This window comes from Muntiacus reevesi, chromosome 12, assembly GCF_963930625.1.
Source record: "Muntiacus reevesi chromosome 12, mMunRee1.1, whole genome shotgun sequence".
Lineage (NCBI taxonomy): Eukaryota > Metazoa > Chordata > Mammalia > Artiodactyla > Cervidae > Muntiacus > Muntiacus reevesi.
Window position 1 is genome coordinate 46,810,414 of NC_089260.1, and position 17,139 is coordinate 46,827,552.

Genomic DNA, 17,139 nt, shown 5'->3' on the forward strand with positions numbered 1-17,139 from the left:
TAGAGTAAGTTCTAAATATTTTAACTCAAATGTGAATTATCCATGGAAGTAGGGAAGATGTGTGTGAACGAAGTAATACACATTTGATACCAATCTAAATCTGCAACTCCATAGAGAGTACAATAAAAAGAGGAAAAGGATCCTGATGGAGTTTTCAGATTCTACCCATTAGGATATATTCAACAATTTCAGGCTCCTAAATGATAAGCAAGCATGTCAAGCACTAAGCTGATTGCTCTTTGATTTTTATAATTTTCACCATAAATCAACAACTTGTTATTAATCACCCCATTCTATACACGAGGAGGCGAACTCATAAAATCCTGTATTTCCTAGACTAGATGTGCTCATAATCACACCCATGACATAGCCAACCTTCCTACAGAATTCAGGCAGTTCTCCAACCATCAAATTCTGGAATGGGAATCAGGGTTGACCTCTTTGGAAGAATATTATTCAACTCTTTCCTCTTCTTTGTTGTTAATTTAAAAAAAAAAATTCGAAATTACTGGCACAGAGATTTGGATAATTCCTCAGTAAACCAATAATTCAATCAGAAGAGAAAAACAGGTGTAGGTCATTCCTAGGGTTACAGACTTTTGTTTTTACTCATTTAACATGTTAAGGATTCAGTATATTTTACATTTTTTCATAATATCTATCGAGTGCCTATCCACCAAATACTGTGTTCCTCTCTGTAACAGATACAAGTGATTCCTTATACACAGTTCACACTCTTCCAATCATATTGTTCAATCGAACATTTGCACACAGAAACTCAGCGTTTTCTGTGTGAATTTTATTGTTCTCTTCTCTGGTACTAAGTGCAGTTCAGTCGCTCAGTTGTGCTGACTCTGCGATCCCATGGACTGCAGCACACCAGGCCTCCCTGTCCACCACCAACTCCCAGAGCTTACTAAAACTCATGTCCATCGAGTCAGTGATGCCATCCAACCATCTCATCCTCTATTGTCCCCTTCTCCTCTTGCCTTCAATTGTTCCCAGTATCAGAGTCTTTTCTAGTGAGTCAGTTCTTCATATCAGGTGGCCAAAGTATTGGAGTGTCAGCTTCGGCATCAGTTCTTCCAATGAATATTCAGGACTGATTTCTTTAGGATAGACTGGTTGGATCTCCTTGCAGTCCAAGGGACTCTCAAGAGTCTTCTCCAACACCACAGTTCAAAAACATCAATTCTTCGGCCCTCAGCTTTCTTTATAGTCCAGCTCTCACATCCATACATGCCTACTGGAAAAACCATAGCTTTGACGAGACGGACCTCTGTTTGCAAAGTAATATCTCTGGCTTTTTAATATGCTACCTAGGTTGATCATAGCTTTTCTTCCAAACAGCAAGCATCTTTTAATTTCATGGCTGCAGTCACCATATGCAATGATTTTGGAGCCCCCAAAATAAAATCTCTCACTGTTCCTATTGTTTCCCCGTCTATTTGCCATGAAGTGATTGGACTAGGTGCCATGATCTAAGTTTTCTGAAGGTTGAGTTTTTTTTTTTAATTTATTTATTTTATTTGGAGGCTAATTACAACACTGTAGTGGTTTTTGCCATATGTAGACATGAATCAGCCATGGGTAAACATGTGTCCCCCATCCTAAGCCCCCCTCCCACCTCCCTCCCCATCCCATCCCTCTGGGTTGTCCCAGTGCACTGGCTTTGAGTGCCCTATTTCATGCATCGAACTTGGACCGGTCATCTATTTCACATATGGTAATACACGTGTTTCAATGCTATTCCCTCAGATCATCCCACCCTCACCTTCTCCCACAGAGTCCAAAAGTCGACTCTTTACATCTGTGTCTCATTTGCTGTCTCGCATATAGGGTCATTGTTACCATCTTTCTAAATTCCATACGTAAGCGTTAATATACTGTATCAGTGTTTTTCTTTCTGACTTACTTCACTCTGTATAATAGGCTTCAGTTTCAACTACCTCTTTAGAACTGATTCAAATGTGTTTATTTTATAATAGCTGAGCAATATTCCATTGTGTATATGCACCACAGCTTTCTTATCCATTTGTCTGCCAATGGACATCTAGGTTGCTTCCATGTCCTGGCTATTGTAAACAGTGCTGCGATGAACATTGGGGTACACGTGTCTCTTTCAATTCTGGTTTCCTTGGTGTGTATGCCCAGGAGTGGGATTGCTGGGTCATATGGCGGTTCTATTTCCAGTATTTTAAGGAATCTCCACACTCTTCTCCATAGTGGCTGTACTAGTTTGCATTCCTACCAACAGTGTAAGAGGGTTCCCTTTTCTCCACACCCTCTCCAGCATTTATTGCTTGTAGACTTTTGGATCGCAGCCATTCTGACTGGCATGAAATGGTACCTCATTGTGGTTTTGATTTGCATTTCTCTGATAATGAGTGATGATGAGCATCTTTTCATGTGTCTATTAGCCATCTGTATGTCTTCTTCGGAGAAATGTCTGTTTAGTTCTTCGGCCCAATTTTTGATTGGGTCATTTATTTTTCTGGTATTGAGCTGCATGAGCTGCCTGTATATTTTTGAGATTAATTCTTTGTCAGTTGCTTTGTTTGCCATTAAGTCAAATTTTTCACTCTCCTCTTTCACTTTCATCAAGAGGCTCTTTAGTTCTTCCTTGCTTTCTGCCATAAGGGTGGTGTCATCTGCATATCTGAGGCTATTGATGTTTCTCCCAGCAATCTCGATTCAAGCTTGTGCTTCATCCAGCCCGGCATTTCGCATGATGTTCTCTGCATGTAAGTTAAATAAGCAGGGTGACAATATGCAGCCTTGATGTACTCCTTTCTGATTTGGAACCAGTCTATTGTTCCATGTCCAGTTCTAACTGTTGCTTCTTGACCTGCATACAGACTTCTCAAGAGACAGGTAAGGTGGTCCGTTATTCTCTGGTACTAAATGCTTCCTTAAAACTTGGGTCAACAGAATTAACATGCTTTGATTCAATGGACATGAACTTGGGCAAACTCTGTGAGATAGTGAGGGACAGGGGGCCTGGCATGCTGCAGTTGATGGGGTCACAAAGAGTCAGACACCACTTAGCGACTGATATTGTTTGAACAACAATTACATCGTTTTTAAGGTGATGGAATAAAGAGGACCTAAATGGTCAGCAAAAATTCCTATATTTTCAAACACTACAAAGAATAATGGATGTTCAAGAGTCCCATTTCCTACAGCTATTTTATCAGGAACATTTAAAAGTTCAGTAAATAAAATACTTACTCATCTATTTGACAAACACACATCTCCACCTCTTTCAGTGCAGTCTGAAGTTTGCCCAGAAGTTTCTGATAGATATCCTGGGTTTCTAAGTCTTCTTCTTTCAACAAATACCGGAGACCATGTCCATCTTGCTGTCCCAGAGACAGACCTGAAGGGGCCGCCATGGTTGTGATCGTATGTTGAATGTACACCATAGGGCTTAGCTTTCCTGAGGAGTTAAAATCATTCTAGAGTAACAACTATTACCTTTAGCTTACAGTAGCAATCCAGTGCAACCCATTTTAGATGCCCAACCTTACAAAAAATAAAATGCCAATTCAATGCTAAATTTAATTCAAGAATTAAAGCTTACAGGGAGTTGAGATTCAAAATTAGGATACAATTCAATACCATGGCCCACTCTGATGGCATGGGATGGTACTCTGCTTTTCTTGCAGCTGTTCCTCTTTTATTTTTCTCACAGTTACAGGGCCATTTCAGATGAGAGATTTCACAGCAAGATGAGCTGTGCTTATCAGACATATAAGGAAGTCAAAAACAATCATTCTTTTTGAAGGAAAAGTAATACAAAATGCGTAAGTCCACTTTCATCCTACAAACACTTATGCATAATTATCCAAATGACTAGAGTGAGGAATCCTTTAGTTTAGACTTGCTGACATGCCAGGAATCTATCCAATTCCAGGGATGTGGGAATAGCTATGACTGCCTAAGTTACTTGTCATAATTTGATAAAGTTTAAAAAGCTAACCTACCTTGTTCAGATTTATTTTCTTTATCTTGAGAATTATGCTTCCTACTATCCAACTGAACGCCAAACGCACTCCCCAGGGATGTTGATGTTTTGGGATAAGAAACTTCCATCACATTGACATGGCAGTTGGTGGGGCAGAAGTCACTACTGTGCAGAGGGGAGATTCTAGACTTGGCCTGTTTAAAGGTGGGCCAGGCTCTATTCTTTAGTACACGAGAAAACTGTAAATGAAAGAAGAAAGAGAAAGCAGTTAAACGTGCTGTGATAACCAAACATTTCACTCCTGTCATCCACAGCAAAGTCATAAGAAAATTAAGTCATGTCAACTGGAATGGGTGAAATAAATTATAAGCTGTTAGAAATTAAGTCATTACTTTAAAACCCACACATTCTTAGAAAAGCCAAGCCACAGAGGCAGCAAATGCAATGGATGCCTTTGAAACTCTGACTGCAAGCTAAGCGGTAAAAGAAATGAATTTAAGTGATCAATACCACTTACTAGGACTCAAATCCACAGGCTCCTAGCAGCTGAGAGTCAGAGAAATCGAATCGGTGTCCTAGGACACCAAGATAGGGACACAATATTTAAAGTGAGGCAAGCTGTCAGAATAGAGTAGCTGTCAGGTCAAGGGTAGAAGAAGAAGGATTATTCCAAACACTGTGAGAAAGCTGACCCAGACCTGAGCCTGTGAACAGGCTAGAGAGCAAAGATCTGTGGTGGTACCCTTGAGGCAGAACAGGCTGTACCGTCCATGGTTTCTACCAATCCCTGCAGAGCCTTGGGTCAGCATCAGCCTGAAGACTGGTGTGGACTCTGCTTCTACGCCACTGAGAATAAAGTGATGCTCAAGGAATTCACACAGCTTCCTCAGATAGCCACTCAACGACTTAAAACTCTGCAATCCATCCATGGTCTAGACACGCCATGGTTTATGTGTGTGCTAAGTCATTCAGTCCACTCCGACTATTTGCGACTCTATGAACTATAGCCCACCAGGCTTTTCTGTCTATAGGATTCTCCAGGCAAGAATACTGGAATGGGTTGCCATGCCTTCCTCCAGGGCATGTTCCCAACCCAGGAACAGAACTCACATTGGCAGGTTCAATTGGCTTATGTCTCCTACATTGACAGGCAGGTTCTTTACCACTAGCACCACCTGGGAAGCCCGCCATGGTCTACATGCCACCTAAAGTCTGATCCATACCCAGGTTATCTATCTCAAGCTCTCTTCCCTTTGCTCCTCTGGCTTGCACTTAGCTCTTCTCCCACGCCGTCTACTCTCTGGAGATCCTGGTACAAACCGTTTAATGTCACTAGAATATTCTTCCTTCATTTCCAAACTTATTGCTATGCACTTTCAAGTTCTGTGAAATTGTCAAGAGATGTTCCTTGAGTGCCAGTCTAAGTTCAATTTTCCTGGTGTTAGGTGTTAGGTTACAGCACTCTGTAACTCCCCCCTACAATTATGAATAGCTTTCTTCTTTCCCTCTCCCTGAGCAGATGTGAACTCCACGAGGGTGATGCTGACATCTGTCTTGTGTCCCACAATCAAGCATCACATAGAGATGAAGGAGATTATAGTTTCAGAAGCAGGACCGAGAACCACCAGCTCCCTACGTTTCAGTTGCGTGTGTGCTTCATCACTCAGTCGTGTCCGACTCTATGACCCCACGGACAGTAGCCCATCAGGCTCCTCTGTCCATGGGGATTCTCCAGGCAAGAACGCTGAAATGGGTTGCTATTTCCTCCTCCAGGGGATCTTCCCAACCCAGGGATCGAATCCAGGTTGGACCCATTGCAGGCAGATTCTTTACCATCTGGGCCACCAGGCTACAGCATCCCAAAACTGAAGGGCTTCTCAGGTGGTGCTAGTGGTAAAGAACCCACCTGCCAATGCAGGAGACGTAAGAGACAAGAGTTCAATCCCTGGGTCAGGAAGACCCTCTGGAGGAGGAAATGGACTTAGCAACTTTTCTAGGTTAAATTCAAGAATAAAGATGTGACATCAAAAATCACCTCTTATAAGCTCACTATTAGAATATGATCTATCTTATGTATATACTAAACTATGCTTTCAAATCATACGTCAGAAGCTATGAAGCTCAGCAAAGTGCCAGCACAGAGTAGGAGTCTGAATGAAACTGAACTAAAATGCAGGAATCTATTAACAAATTATTAACATACCTGCTAATGATATACAGTAAAAAAAAAAAAAAAATGGGACTTCCCTGGTATCTCAGCTGGTAAAGAATACCCCCGCAATGCAGGAGACCCTGGTTCAATTCCTGGGTCGGGAAGGTTCCCTAGAGACGGGATAGGCTACCCACTCCAGTATTCTTGGGCTTCCCTGGGGGCTCGGATGGTAAAGAATCCATCTGCAATGCAGGAGACCTGGGTTCAATCCCTTGGTTGGGAAGAACCCCTGGAAGAGGGCAAGGCAACCCACTCCAGTCTTCTTGACTGGAGAATTCCATGGACAGAGGAGCCTGGCTATAGTCCATGGGGTCACAAAGAGCTGGACATGACTGAGCGACTAAGGACAGCACAGTATAGTGAAAATAGCCTAAACACAAAGACAGAAAGGCATTTAGAGAATTCTTAATCTATTTTTAAAATATTTATTTATTTATTTGGCTGTGCCAGGTCTGTTAGTTGCAGCATGTGGAATCTTTTGTTGAGGCATGCAGATCTTTTTTTTTTTAAGTTGTGGCACACGAACTCTTAGTTGCAGCATGTGGGATCTAGTTCTCTGACCAGAGATCAAACCTGGGCCCCCTGTATTGGGAACCTGGAGTTTCAGCTACTGGACAACCAGGGAAGTCCTGAGAATTAATCAATCTATTAATCTCTAGTGAACCTGTAGTAGGGCTTCTCAGGTGGCATTAGCAGTAAAGAACCTGCCTGCCAATGTAGGTAGATGTAAGACACATGTCTTTGATCCCTGGGTTGGGAAGATCCCCTGGAGGGGGCAAGGCAACCCACTCCAGTCTTCTTACCTGGAGAAGCCTATAGACAGAAGAGACTCGCCAACTATGGTTCATAGGGTTTCGAAGAGTTGGACACAGCTGAAGTGACTTCATGCATGCAAATCTCTAGTGAAGAGAGATCTATTACTCTCTCTTTATTAACTAAAGAAACTGATTTATCTCTGAAAGATCCAGAATTTAAGGCCAGATGCAAACTTTCACTCAGAAGTTCTTTCCCATTGTAGTCGCAGGATAAACACCTTAGATCAGGCTCCCAAGGCACACACAAAAGCACGGAGATCAATTTCATTATGTCACAGCATCCACTGTGATAGGCAGTTAGCCTTCTCGCTCCTTCTTTCATTTTAATCAACTATTCACTCATATAAAAACACAAACAGAAGCATCTATGCATGATTCTGGGTTGTCCTAGAAGATACAACTCCTGCCCCTACAGATAGTATTTTTGTGTAAACAGGAACTATCTGTTGAAAGCTCATTAAATATATGGAAGAAGTAGTCCCATTGCCAAAAATAAGCCCAATTATGGAATTATTTGGAAACAGGAGAGGGAATACAGAATTTTTAAAAGTTCTCAGGCCAATAGAGAGTGAGCGCGTTCCTCCACACAGCGAACAGTTTTGCATCTGTATCCATCACCCACACTTCCTGCCCCATTGGGATTAAAGGCCAGCTTAGGGTTCATTCGGGTCCCCAGCAAGGTCTGAACATCTGTGACCTGTACCACTGGCCAAAAACTCAAATTTGATGCCAGCAGCATGGCAATGGAAACTGTAAAAATATCAACCTGTTTCTATTTTTAAAACCTAAAACTTTGAGTCAAAGCAATAAGGGAAAGTCAGCCTCTTTGAGATTTTAATTTCTAAGGATACATTTTATTTTATTGAAAGAAGGCTGTTTGAAGCTTTTATTCTGGAGAAAAATGGGTTGCTAATAAGAGTTTGGGCTTCCCTGGTGGATCAGTGATAAAGAATCTGCCTGCCAATGTAGGAGATGAGGGTTTGATCCCTGGGTTGGGAAGATCCCCTGGAGAAGGAAATGGCAACCAGCGCACTCCAGTATTCTTCCCTAGGAAATGCCATTGACAGAGGAGCCTGGCAGACTGCAGTCCATGTGGTCACAAAGAGTCAGACAACATAGCAACTAAACAACAAATAACAACAGTTTAAAAGTACATATGTGAAAATTAAAAATATATACTCCCAAATGCTACAGTTTCTGTTGACACACATTTGATACAAAGATGGAGCTTACTTTCCATGACAGATTATTACCTTAGGTATGAACATTTTATTCAAAGTAAAAAGATTTTTGAAATATTTTATAGTTAACCTTGTTTCTCTACTTCATTACAAAGACACCAACCTAGAGCCAGACATCCTGGAATGCAAAGTCAAGTGGGCCTTAGGAAGCATCACTACAAACAAAGCTAGTGGAGGTGATGGAATTCCAGTTAAGCTATTTCAAATCCTAAAAGATGATGCTTGAAAGTGCTGCACTCAATATGTCAGCAAATTTGGAAAACTCAGCAGTGGCCACAGGACTGGAAAAGGTCAGTTTGCATTCTAATCCCAAAGAAAGGCAACGCCAAAGAATGCTCAAAATACTGCACAATTGCACTCATCTCACACGCTAGTAAAGTAATGCTCAAAATCCTCCAAGCCAGGCTTCAGCAATACATGAATGGTGAAGTTCCAGATGTTCAAGCTGGTTTTAGAAAAGGCAGAGGAACCAGAGATCAAATTGCCAACATTCGCTGGATCATCGAAAAAGCAAGAAAGTTCCAGAAAAACATCTATTTCAGCTTTATTGACTATGCCAAAGCCTTTGACTGTGTGGATCACAATAAACTGTGGAAAATTCTGAAAGAGATGGGAATACCAGAACACCTGACCTGCCTCTTGAGAAACCTGTATGCAGGTCAGGAAGCAACAGTTAGAACTGGACATGGAACAATAGACTGGTTCCAAATAGGAAAAGGAGTACATCAAGGCTGTATATTGTCGCCTTGCTTATTTAACTTATATGCAGAGTACATCCTGAAAAAATGCTGGGCTGGAACAAGCACAAGCTGGAATCAAGATTGCCAGAAGAAATATCAACAACCTCAGATATGCAGATGACACCAGCCTTATGGCAGAAAGTGAAGAAGAACTAAAGAGCCTCTTGATGAAAGTGAAAGAGGAGAGTGAAAAAGTTGGCTTAAAGTTCAACATTAAGCAAACTAAGATCATGGCATCCGGTCCATCACCTCATGGCAATTAGATGCAGAAACAGTGGAAACAGTGGCTGACTTTATTTTGGGGGTTTCCAAAATCACTGCAGATGGTGATTTCAGCCATGAAATTAAAAGACGCTTATTCCTTGGAAGGAAAGTGATGGCCAAACTAGACAGCATATTAAAAACCAGAGACATTACTTTGCCAGCAAAGGTCCATCTAGTCATGGCTATGGTTTTTCCAGTAGTCATGTATAGATGTGAGAGTTGGACTATAAGGAAAGCTGAGAGTCAAAGAATTGATGCTTTTGAACTGTGGTGTTGGAGAAGACTCTTGCGAGTCCCTTGGACTGCAAGGAGATCTAACAAGTCCATCCTAAAGGAGATCAGTCCTAGACGTTCACTGGAAGGACTGACATTGAAGCTGAAACTCCAATACTTCTGCCACCTGCCGCAAAAAGCTGACTCATTGGAAAAGACCCTGATGCTGGGAAAGATTGAGGGCAGGAGGAGAAGGCGATGACAGAGGATGAGATGGTTGGATGACATCGCCGACTCAATGGACATGAGTCCGGATAAACTCCAGGAGCTGGTGATGGACAGGGAGGCCTGGCATGCTGCAGTTCATGGGGTCGCAAAGAGCCGGACACAACTGATCGACTGATTGAACTGAATGATTCTAAGTAGATTTAGGGTCAAGAAGTGATGATGATTTGCTTTTAATTTAAGAAGGAATTGCTTTTAAAGCACTGAAGTCCTAGTTCCTAAATTAAAAATAAAAGTAAGTGAGACAGTACTCCATCGGACTGATATCTGGTTGGCTGCCTGCCAAATAGGTGACGAAAACTCAATTCTTAATCTCTCTGAGGAAAAAAGCAGGATGATAAGAGTATTCAGCACACATGGCTACTTCGAGGCTCAAACAGCAGTAATGTACATTCAGAAGCTTTCACACTTCAGTGACATTCTTTTTATCACTTGAATTCACCGCCCAGTATCCTGTCCATTTCTGCTTTAAAAGGCTCCCAAGCACCCACTTACTCCTGAGGAAATGGAAGATGCTTCTCACATGCCAGGATGTTTCTGAGAATCAACCACTTTGGGGGGAAACTCCTATACTTTCTGCTTCTCATCCCCTACAACACACACCCCTCATCAGTTCAGTTAACTCGTTAAGTCGCGTCTGACTCTTTGTGACCCATAGATTGTAGCCCACCAGGCTCCTCTGTTCATGGAATTCTCCAGGCAAGAATACTGGAGTGGGTTGTCATTTCCTTCTCCAGGGGATCTTCCCAACTCAGGGACTGAACCCAGGTCTCCTGCACTGCAGGCAGATTCGTTACCAACAGAGCCACCAGGGGTGCCCGTCTTTACTGTCTGCGTCAGCAGGAAAGCCCATATACACCTCTCATTTTATCTCAAACCAGGCTCTTAGAAACCAAAAATAACACCTTCTTTATTGTCATAAACAACTCAGCACATAGCCTGAACGGATCTTTTTTGTCCGTCCTACACATAGCTTGAACTAATCTTTTCTCTCCATCCCCAAGGCTTCTACAAGCCCAAATCACCATCAATATGGACATCTTACAAACAAATCTCATCATTATGTCACTTTGAAACATCACTGGAAAAATCAGATTTTTGTCAGGTTCCTTTTTAATTGCATCCAACTCAAATCCTCCTTTCTGGCCCAGGCAGTCTGTCAACTCTTCCTCAATAAGATCAGTCTCATTTCTAAGTCTTTGCCTTTGCTTATATCATCTCTCTTTACTTGAAAGCGAAGCAGAGAGAGATATCAAATCAATCTGACACATCTTTCCAACTGACAGCAGCTAGCATCAATCTGAAAGGATTTCTCCTTTACTGAAATGCTATTGCCCTTGCAGTTCCCCGGTGGCTCTGCAATAAAGCATCTGCCTGCAATGCCGGAGAGGTAAGAGACAGAGGTTCTATCCCTGGGTCAGGAAGATGCCCTGGAGGACAAATGGCAATCCACTCCAGTATTCTTGCTAGGAAAATTCCATGGACAAAAAAAAAAAAAAATTCCATGGACAGAGGAGCCTCCTGGGCTACAGTCTGTGGGGTTGCAAAGAGCGGGACACAGCTAAGCAACTGAGCACGCACTCATTTGCAGGCAGAACCGATAGCAGCTGTATAGCACAGTAACAACTCCAGGTAAACAAGCAGTTTTAGAATAAAAGAGAACAAGGTTCAAATTCCACTGCTGTTCCCAGCTGTGTGCCTTTGGGCAAGTTAGCTGACCACTCTGACCTTCAGTCACTTCATCAAGGAAATGTGTCTCATACCACTGTGTTGGTAAGATTACACAACACAGGCAAACTGCAAAATATGTTTTGTTGTTGTTGTTTAGTTGCTAAGTCGTGTCTGACTTGCAACTCCATGGACTATAGCCCGCCAGGCTCCTCTGTCCATGGGCTTTTTCCAGGCAAGAATACTGGAGTGGATTGCCATTTCCTTCTCCAGGGGAATCTTCCCAACCCAGGGATCAAACCTGTGTCTCCTGCGTCTTCTGCATTGGTAGGAGGATTCTTTAACACTGACCCACCAGGAAGCCCAAACTATGGTACACATTGCCTGATATCAACTGTTATAAACTGTTGTGCGCTCCTATAAACTGTTGTGGGCTCCTATAAACTGTTGTGGGCTCCATAACTGCAGGAAGGATTATCATGTAGAGCACGGTGCTGAATGCCAGCATATTCAACCATTATGGCAACACCTCTGAGGAGGCTAATGAGTATTATTATTGCTTCATGTATTTTGACCTCTCTTCTCAAGTAGACAGTATGTGGGGGAGGGCAGTCTTCTTCAAATAATTGACTTAAGGCCCCATTGCCTACACAAAAGATACACATTTAGTAAGTAATTTCCTAGTCTGCCTGTCTCATACTGCAACAAATTTGCTTTTGTGGACTTCAGTTTTTTGACCTCTGATATTCCATTAAGGAATGCATTAAACATATCTGCCACATAAAATGGGTGTCTGCTTCTTTTGCAGGGCTGTGTTTATGCGCACTGCCCTGACATTCCTGGTGTTGCCTCTGTGAAACTCAGGGTGAGAGATTTCATTCAGAACTCAATCCAAGAAAAGTTCTGCTTAAGAAATTATGTATATACCACAGAGATGCTGATAAATTTGTAATAGACAGTGTTCCCTTTTCATTTTAGACATTAGGAAGCTGAAGGCCAATTAGAATATGCCACTTGAGTAAGTAGAGTCTTAGGACCTACTTACCCTTTATTCTCTGATGATCTAGACCATCTCTTTCTCTCCTTTTTTTTTTTACAATGCATATCATCTTTTTTTAAAAAATTTTTTTTAATAAAAAATTTTTATACCATGTCTTCTAATAGTTGTTTTTTTTTTAAGATTATCTTTTTTGATGTGATCATTTTTAAAGCCTTTATTGAATTTGCTACAGCATTGCATCTGTTTTATGGGGAGATTTTTGTTGTTTGTCTTTTTGTTCCTGAGACATGTGGAACCTTAGATCCTCAGTCAAGGATCAAACTCGCACCTCCTGCATTGGACAATGAAGTTTTAACCACTGCACCACCAAGGAAGACCCTCTAATACAGCTTTATCTCTAAATTTACCTGCTCATTTTCCTTCAATATTCATTCTCTCCTTCTTTCTCTGAGTAATAAAGTTCCTTAAGCTTTAGTTTGGCACATGCGTGCTAAGTCACTTTAGTCATGTCTGACTCTTTGTGATCCTACGGACTGTAGCCTGTCAGGCTCCTCTGTCCATGGGATTCTGCAGAGAGGAATGCTGGAAGTGGGTTGCCATGAACTCCTCCAGGGGATCCTCCTGATCCAGGGATTGAACCCGAGTCTTCTGCATTGCAGGAGGACTCTACCACTGAGCCACCAGTGAAGGCCTTAATTTGGCACACGGATGCCCCGTTTGAGACTACATGTCCCAGCCTCCTTTGCACTAAAAGTCTAACAGGATGTAAACAGGGATGGTGTGTACCACTTCTGGGTCCTGCCCTCAAAAGGAAGCAATTCACTCTCTACTTCCTCTTTCCCCGTTTAAGGGGAATTCATTTAGATATGGTGGTGGTGAGCCAACTTTGGCTTTGTGGAAGAGGGCAATATCCTAGAGTAGAAAACAAAAATATAGGAGGATCCCTAGAAGATCATCAAGTCCCACCAACACTGGACTCCTATTGGTTGGGCTTTCACAAGAGTGAGAAATAAACTTTCTGCTTTAAGCCTACGTTGTCTTGGCCCATCTTAAAGCAGCTGAATCAATACCCTATGTAATATACCCTCATCCTAATGTTTTGCTTTTACCTAGATATTTTAACCTTCCCTTATGTATATTTCTTTAAGCTACTTCTACTGCTTTTGTTGTTTGAATGAATGGAGAGAAAATAGGAAGAAATTGAAAAAAAGGTAGAAAAACAAGACACACAACCGTGACAAGTTTGATAACCAGAATCTGCCTGAACCCTACCATACTTTATACAGATCCATCTCTGAAGTAGAATGACTCTCTTTTCAAAATGTGTTCAAAAGGGAACTACTAATTTGCATTTGTTTAGAGCTTTTAAATTTAACTTCAAAGTACTGTCACATCTCAAAGAGACAGGAGAAGTAAAAAGAAAATCTTCTGTTCTTCGGCTTCCACAAGGCATATTCAAGGAATCGTTCTCAAACTCAAAGGGGTCAACAGCAGTCATGGAAAGAGGGTGAACAGATATGCCAGTTATACTTGAATATCATTTTTTCTTCATAAAATTATGACATCAATATATATTCAACTTAACAAGCCAAACAGTATAGCAAGGCCTTAAAGAAAAACACAGTGAGTCCTCTTTTCTTTCTCCTACCTGAGGTAACCAAGATTGAAATTCCTTGGGTATTCTTTCACACATTTGCCTATTTTATAATAAAATAAGTGGATGTATCTGGACACAAAAGGGCTTATCTCTTATTTACCATATCAAACATAGTCAGTTAAGTCATATTCATATACACTGGGATAAATAATATTTCCTAGTATGACCATCAAATTTTAAGCAACTAGTCTCTCTCTCGCTCTTTTTTTTTAGCTTAAAGAACAGAGATGTATTCAGTCACACTTCTGCAGACAAGAAGTTCAAGATCAACGTTTTGGCTAATTCACTTTCTGGTGAGGAGTCTTCCTTTTAGGTCATTCATTGGCTGTTAAACTCTCACACACACATGCGCACACAAAATATCCATGCGACCAGCCTTACTTTGAGGAAAATAATTTAATTAGCTATCTTCCCATTGATACAAATAGAAAAAAAAATTAAAATATATTAAAAGATAGGTTTTGGAGATCCATTTTTATTTACTCTGTCTCTAAAGTATATTGTCAAATTCACTAAGTGTTCTCTGTCTCCTCTGTCTTCACCACAGTCCATGGCATCACCATCACTCACCTGGACACACCTCTCTAGACACCTGCACCTTGCAATCTATTCCTACAGGGGAGCCAGCACCATCTCTTTTTTTTTTTTGGATGTGATGTATACCATCTTTATTAAGTATGTTACAATATTGTTTCTCTTTTATGTTTTGGTTTTTGGGTGACGAGGCATGTGGGGTCTCAGCTCCCTGACCAAGGATTGGACCCACACCCCCACACTGGCAGGCAAAGGGTTGACTACTGCACCACCAGCGAAATTCCCAGCATGACCTTTTAAAAACCTGCATTAAATGAAGCCACCTTTAGATCTAAAAACGTCCAACTTCTCGTTGATGTAAGAAGAAAATCCAAAGTCCCGAAAGGTATAGAACTTCACAGCACCTCATGCTGGTCCCTGCTGAAGCCTCCACCCTTAGGACTAATCTCTTTCCACCTGACACCGTGGCCTTCTTTCTGCTTTGAGGCCTAAAGGACTGATGCTGAAGCTGAAGCTCCAATACTTTGGCCACCTGAGGTGAACAGCAGACTCATTGGAAAAAACTTTAATGCTGGGAAAGATTGAAGGCAGAATGAGATGAGGGCAACAGAGGATGAAATGGTTGGGTGGCATCACCGATTCAAAAGACATGAACATAGGTGAATCTTAGGAGATGGTGAGGGACAGGGAGGCCTGATTATGCTGCAGTCCATGGGGTCATGAAGAGCTGGACACAACTTGGCAACTGAACACCAGCTATTCTGTATAGCTGGAGGCTTGTTCCTCTCATTTGGAGAAAGAGCTCTACTTGTCATTTAAATACAAGCTTTCCTAAGGATGCTTCCTCTAGCTACCTAGTTCAGAGTTCCCACACTGGTACTTCCCACCATGGCTGTCCTCATAATTCTCTTCAATAGTTTATTTTCCCCCTTTGTAGACATGTATTTACTTCATTGCTGTCTCCCTCACTCAAATGGAAACATCATGAGGGAAGAATCTTTGCTGCCATATTCCTGGAACCAAGAACAGGTTCACACATAAAAGGTGTTCAATTAATATGCTCAATTAATGAAGGAAACAGCCTGTGTTCCAAGTACTTTCTGATTGAGGATGCTTTTCCCTCTGTTGAGAGAACAGGGAAAGAACAACTACTATATCATTTTAAAATCTGACTTCAGAATTAGGTGGTTTGGATTAACATCCCAACTCTATACTTGCCAGTAAGGAATTTAATTCTTTGCATGAATGCAGGCATGCACGCTCAGTTGTGTCTGACTCTTCAAGACACCATGGCCCGCAGCCCGCCAGGCTCCTCTGTCCATGGAATTTTCAGGCAAGAATACTGGAGTGGGTCGCCATTTCCTCCTCCAGGGGATCTTTCCAACCCGGGGATTGAACCCACATCTCCTGCTTCTCCTGTACTGGCCATTGGATTCTTTACCACTGTACCACCTGAGAATCCCAATTTAATTCTCTAGGTCTCGGTTATTACATTGGAAAATATGAGATAATGACTTAGCTTACAAAGATCAAATGAAATAAAGGATATAAAGGCATTTGAAAAACTCTAAAATGCTATATAAATCTTATCATTATTTCAATAAACTGGTACATAAATAAAGAATAAAAAATCAGACACTGAATTAAATTTGACATTACAATAATAATTTAAATAATAATCATGCGTAAAATACATAGCACCTTTACTTTACCTTTTTATAACTGGATATTCTCTGACATATACGCTCAATTTTTTCACTACAAATGGCACTGAATTTACTTTGAAGGTCAGTAGGAACCACTTCATTCAAAGAGCTAAGGCTGGTGCAGTTTTGTACAAAATGATCATCACTTTTAGCCAGGGCTTCAAGAATCTGTAGACACATACACACAAAACAGAACAAGAAAATAAAAGCTTCAAAATCAGCCAAATAAAATGTGCACAATTCCACAACATAGGGTGTTTTTCCCCATTCTGCTTCTTTTAGCTGCCTGGGATTTCTGTGTTCAATAAACCCTGGCAGTGAAGTGATGGACTTGTGTGTCTGGCATCTCCTGTTTTCCCTTCTGCTGGCTATAAAAGGCTGCCTGAGGGAGGTGAGGGGACTTCAAAGACGCCCTGCTGAATAAATCAGTACACTCTGATGTGGGAACACACTGCCCATATTTTAGTCAGAGTTATTCAGAACATTTTTTTTTTCTCAACTTGGTAGTAGAACAACAAAAACTAAGGAAAACCATATCCTTTCTTGCTACTGACAGCCTGGTACAGAGAGTGCATTTATAACAACAAATGTTTGAAGAAGGATGGAATAAATGAGACTTTCTCTTGCCAAAGTTAAAAAACAATGTTGCTTCCAGTGTCTGAACTCTATCTGATAAAAGCAGCAGACAAAACCATTCATATGATATGCTTAATTAGTAAATCTTTTGGCTATCTGAATTGATTATAAGGCAGCATGCGTGTGTGTACATCATGAATCACTGAGAATTTCCAATGAACAGAGAATTAATTATGTGTATTATTTATATGTGGGCTTCCC

General features: G+C 41.3%; 1 protein-coding gene across 4 annotated transcripts in view; it reads right to left on the minus strand.

Moving 5' to 3' along the window:
* Positions 1 to 17,139, minus strand: part of PREX2 (phosphatidylinositol-3,4,5-trisphosphate dependent Rac exchange factor 2) — a 303,314-nt gene that overhangs the window by 125,583 nt on the left and 160,592 nt on the right. For 3 of the 4 annotated variants that reach the window (XM_065902847.1, XM_065902845.1, XM_065902848.1), the window contains 3 exons: positions 16,309 to 16,470; positions 3,987 to 4,206; positions 3,232 to 3,439 (listed from right to left, as the gene is read on the minus strand). In XM_065902847.1, the coding sequence (XP_065758919.1) occupies positions 3,232 to 3,439; positions 3,987 to 4,206; positions 16,309 to 16,470 (590 nt within the window). The remainder of the gene's footprint in view (positions 1 to 3,231; positions 3,440 to 3,986; positions 4,207 to 16,308; positions 16,471 to 17,139) is intronic. The other variant, XM_065902846.1, reaches the window with a different exon arrangement.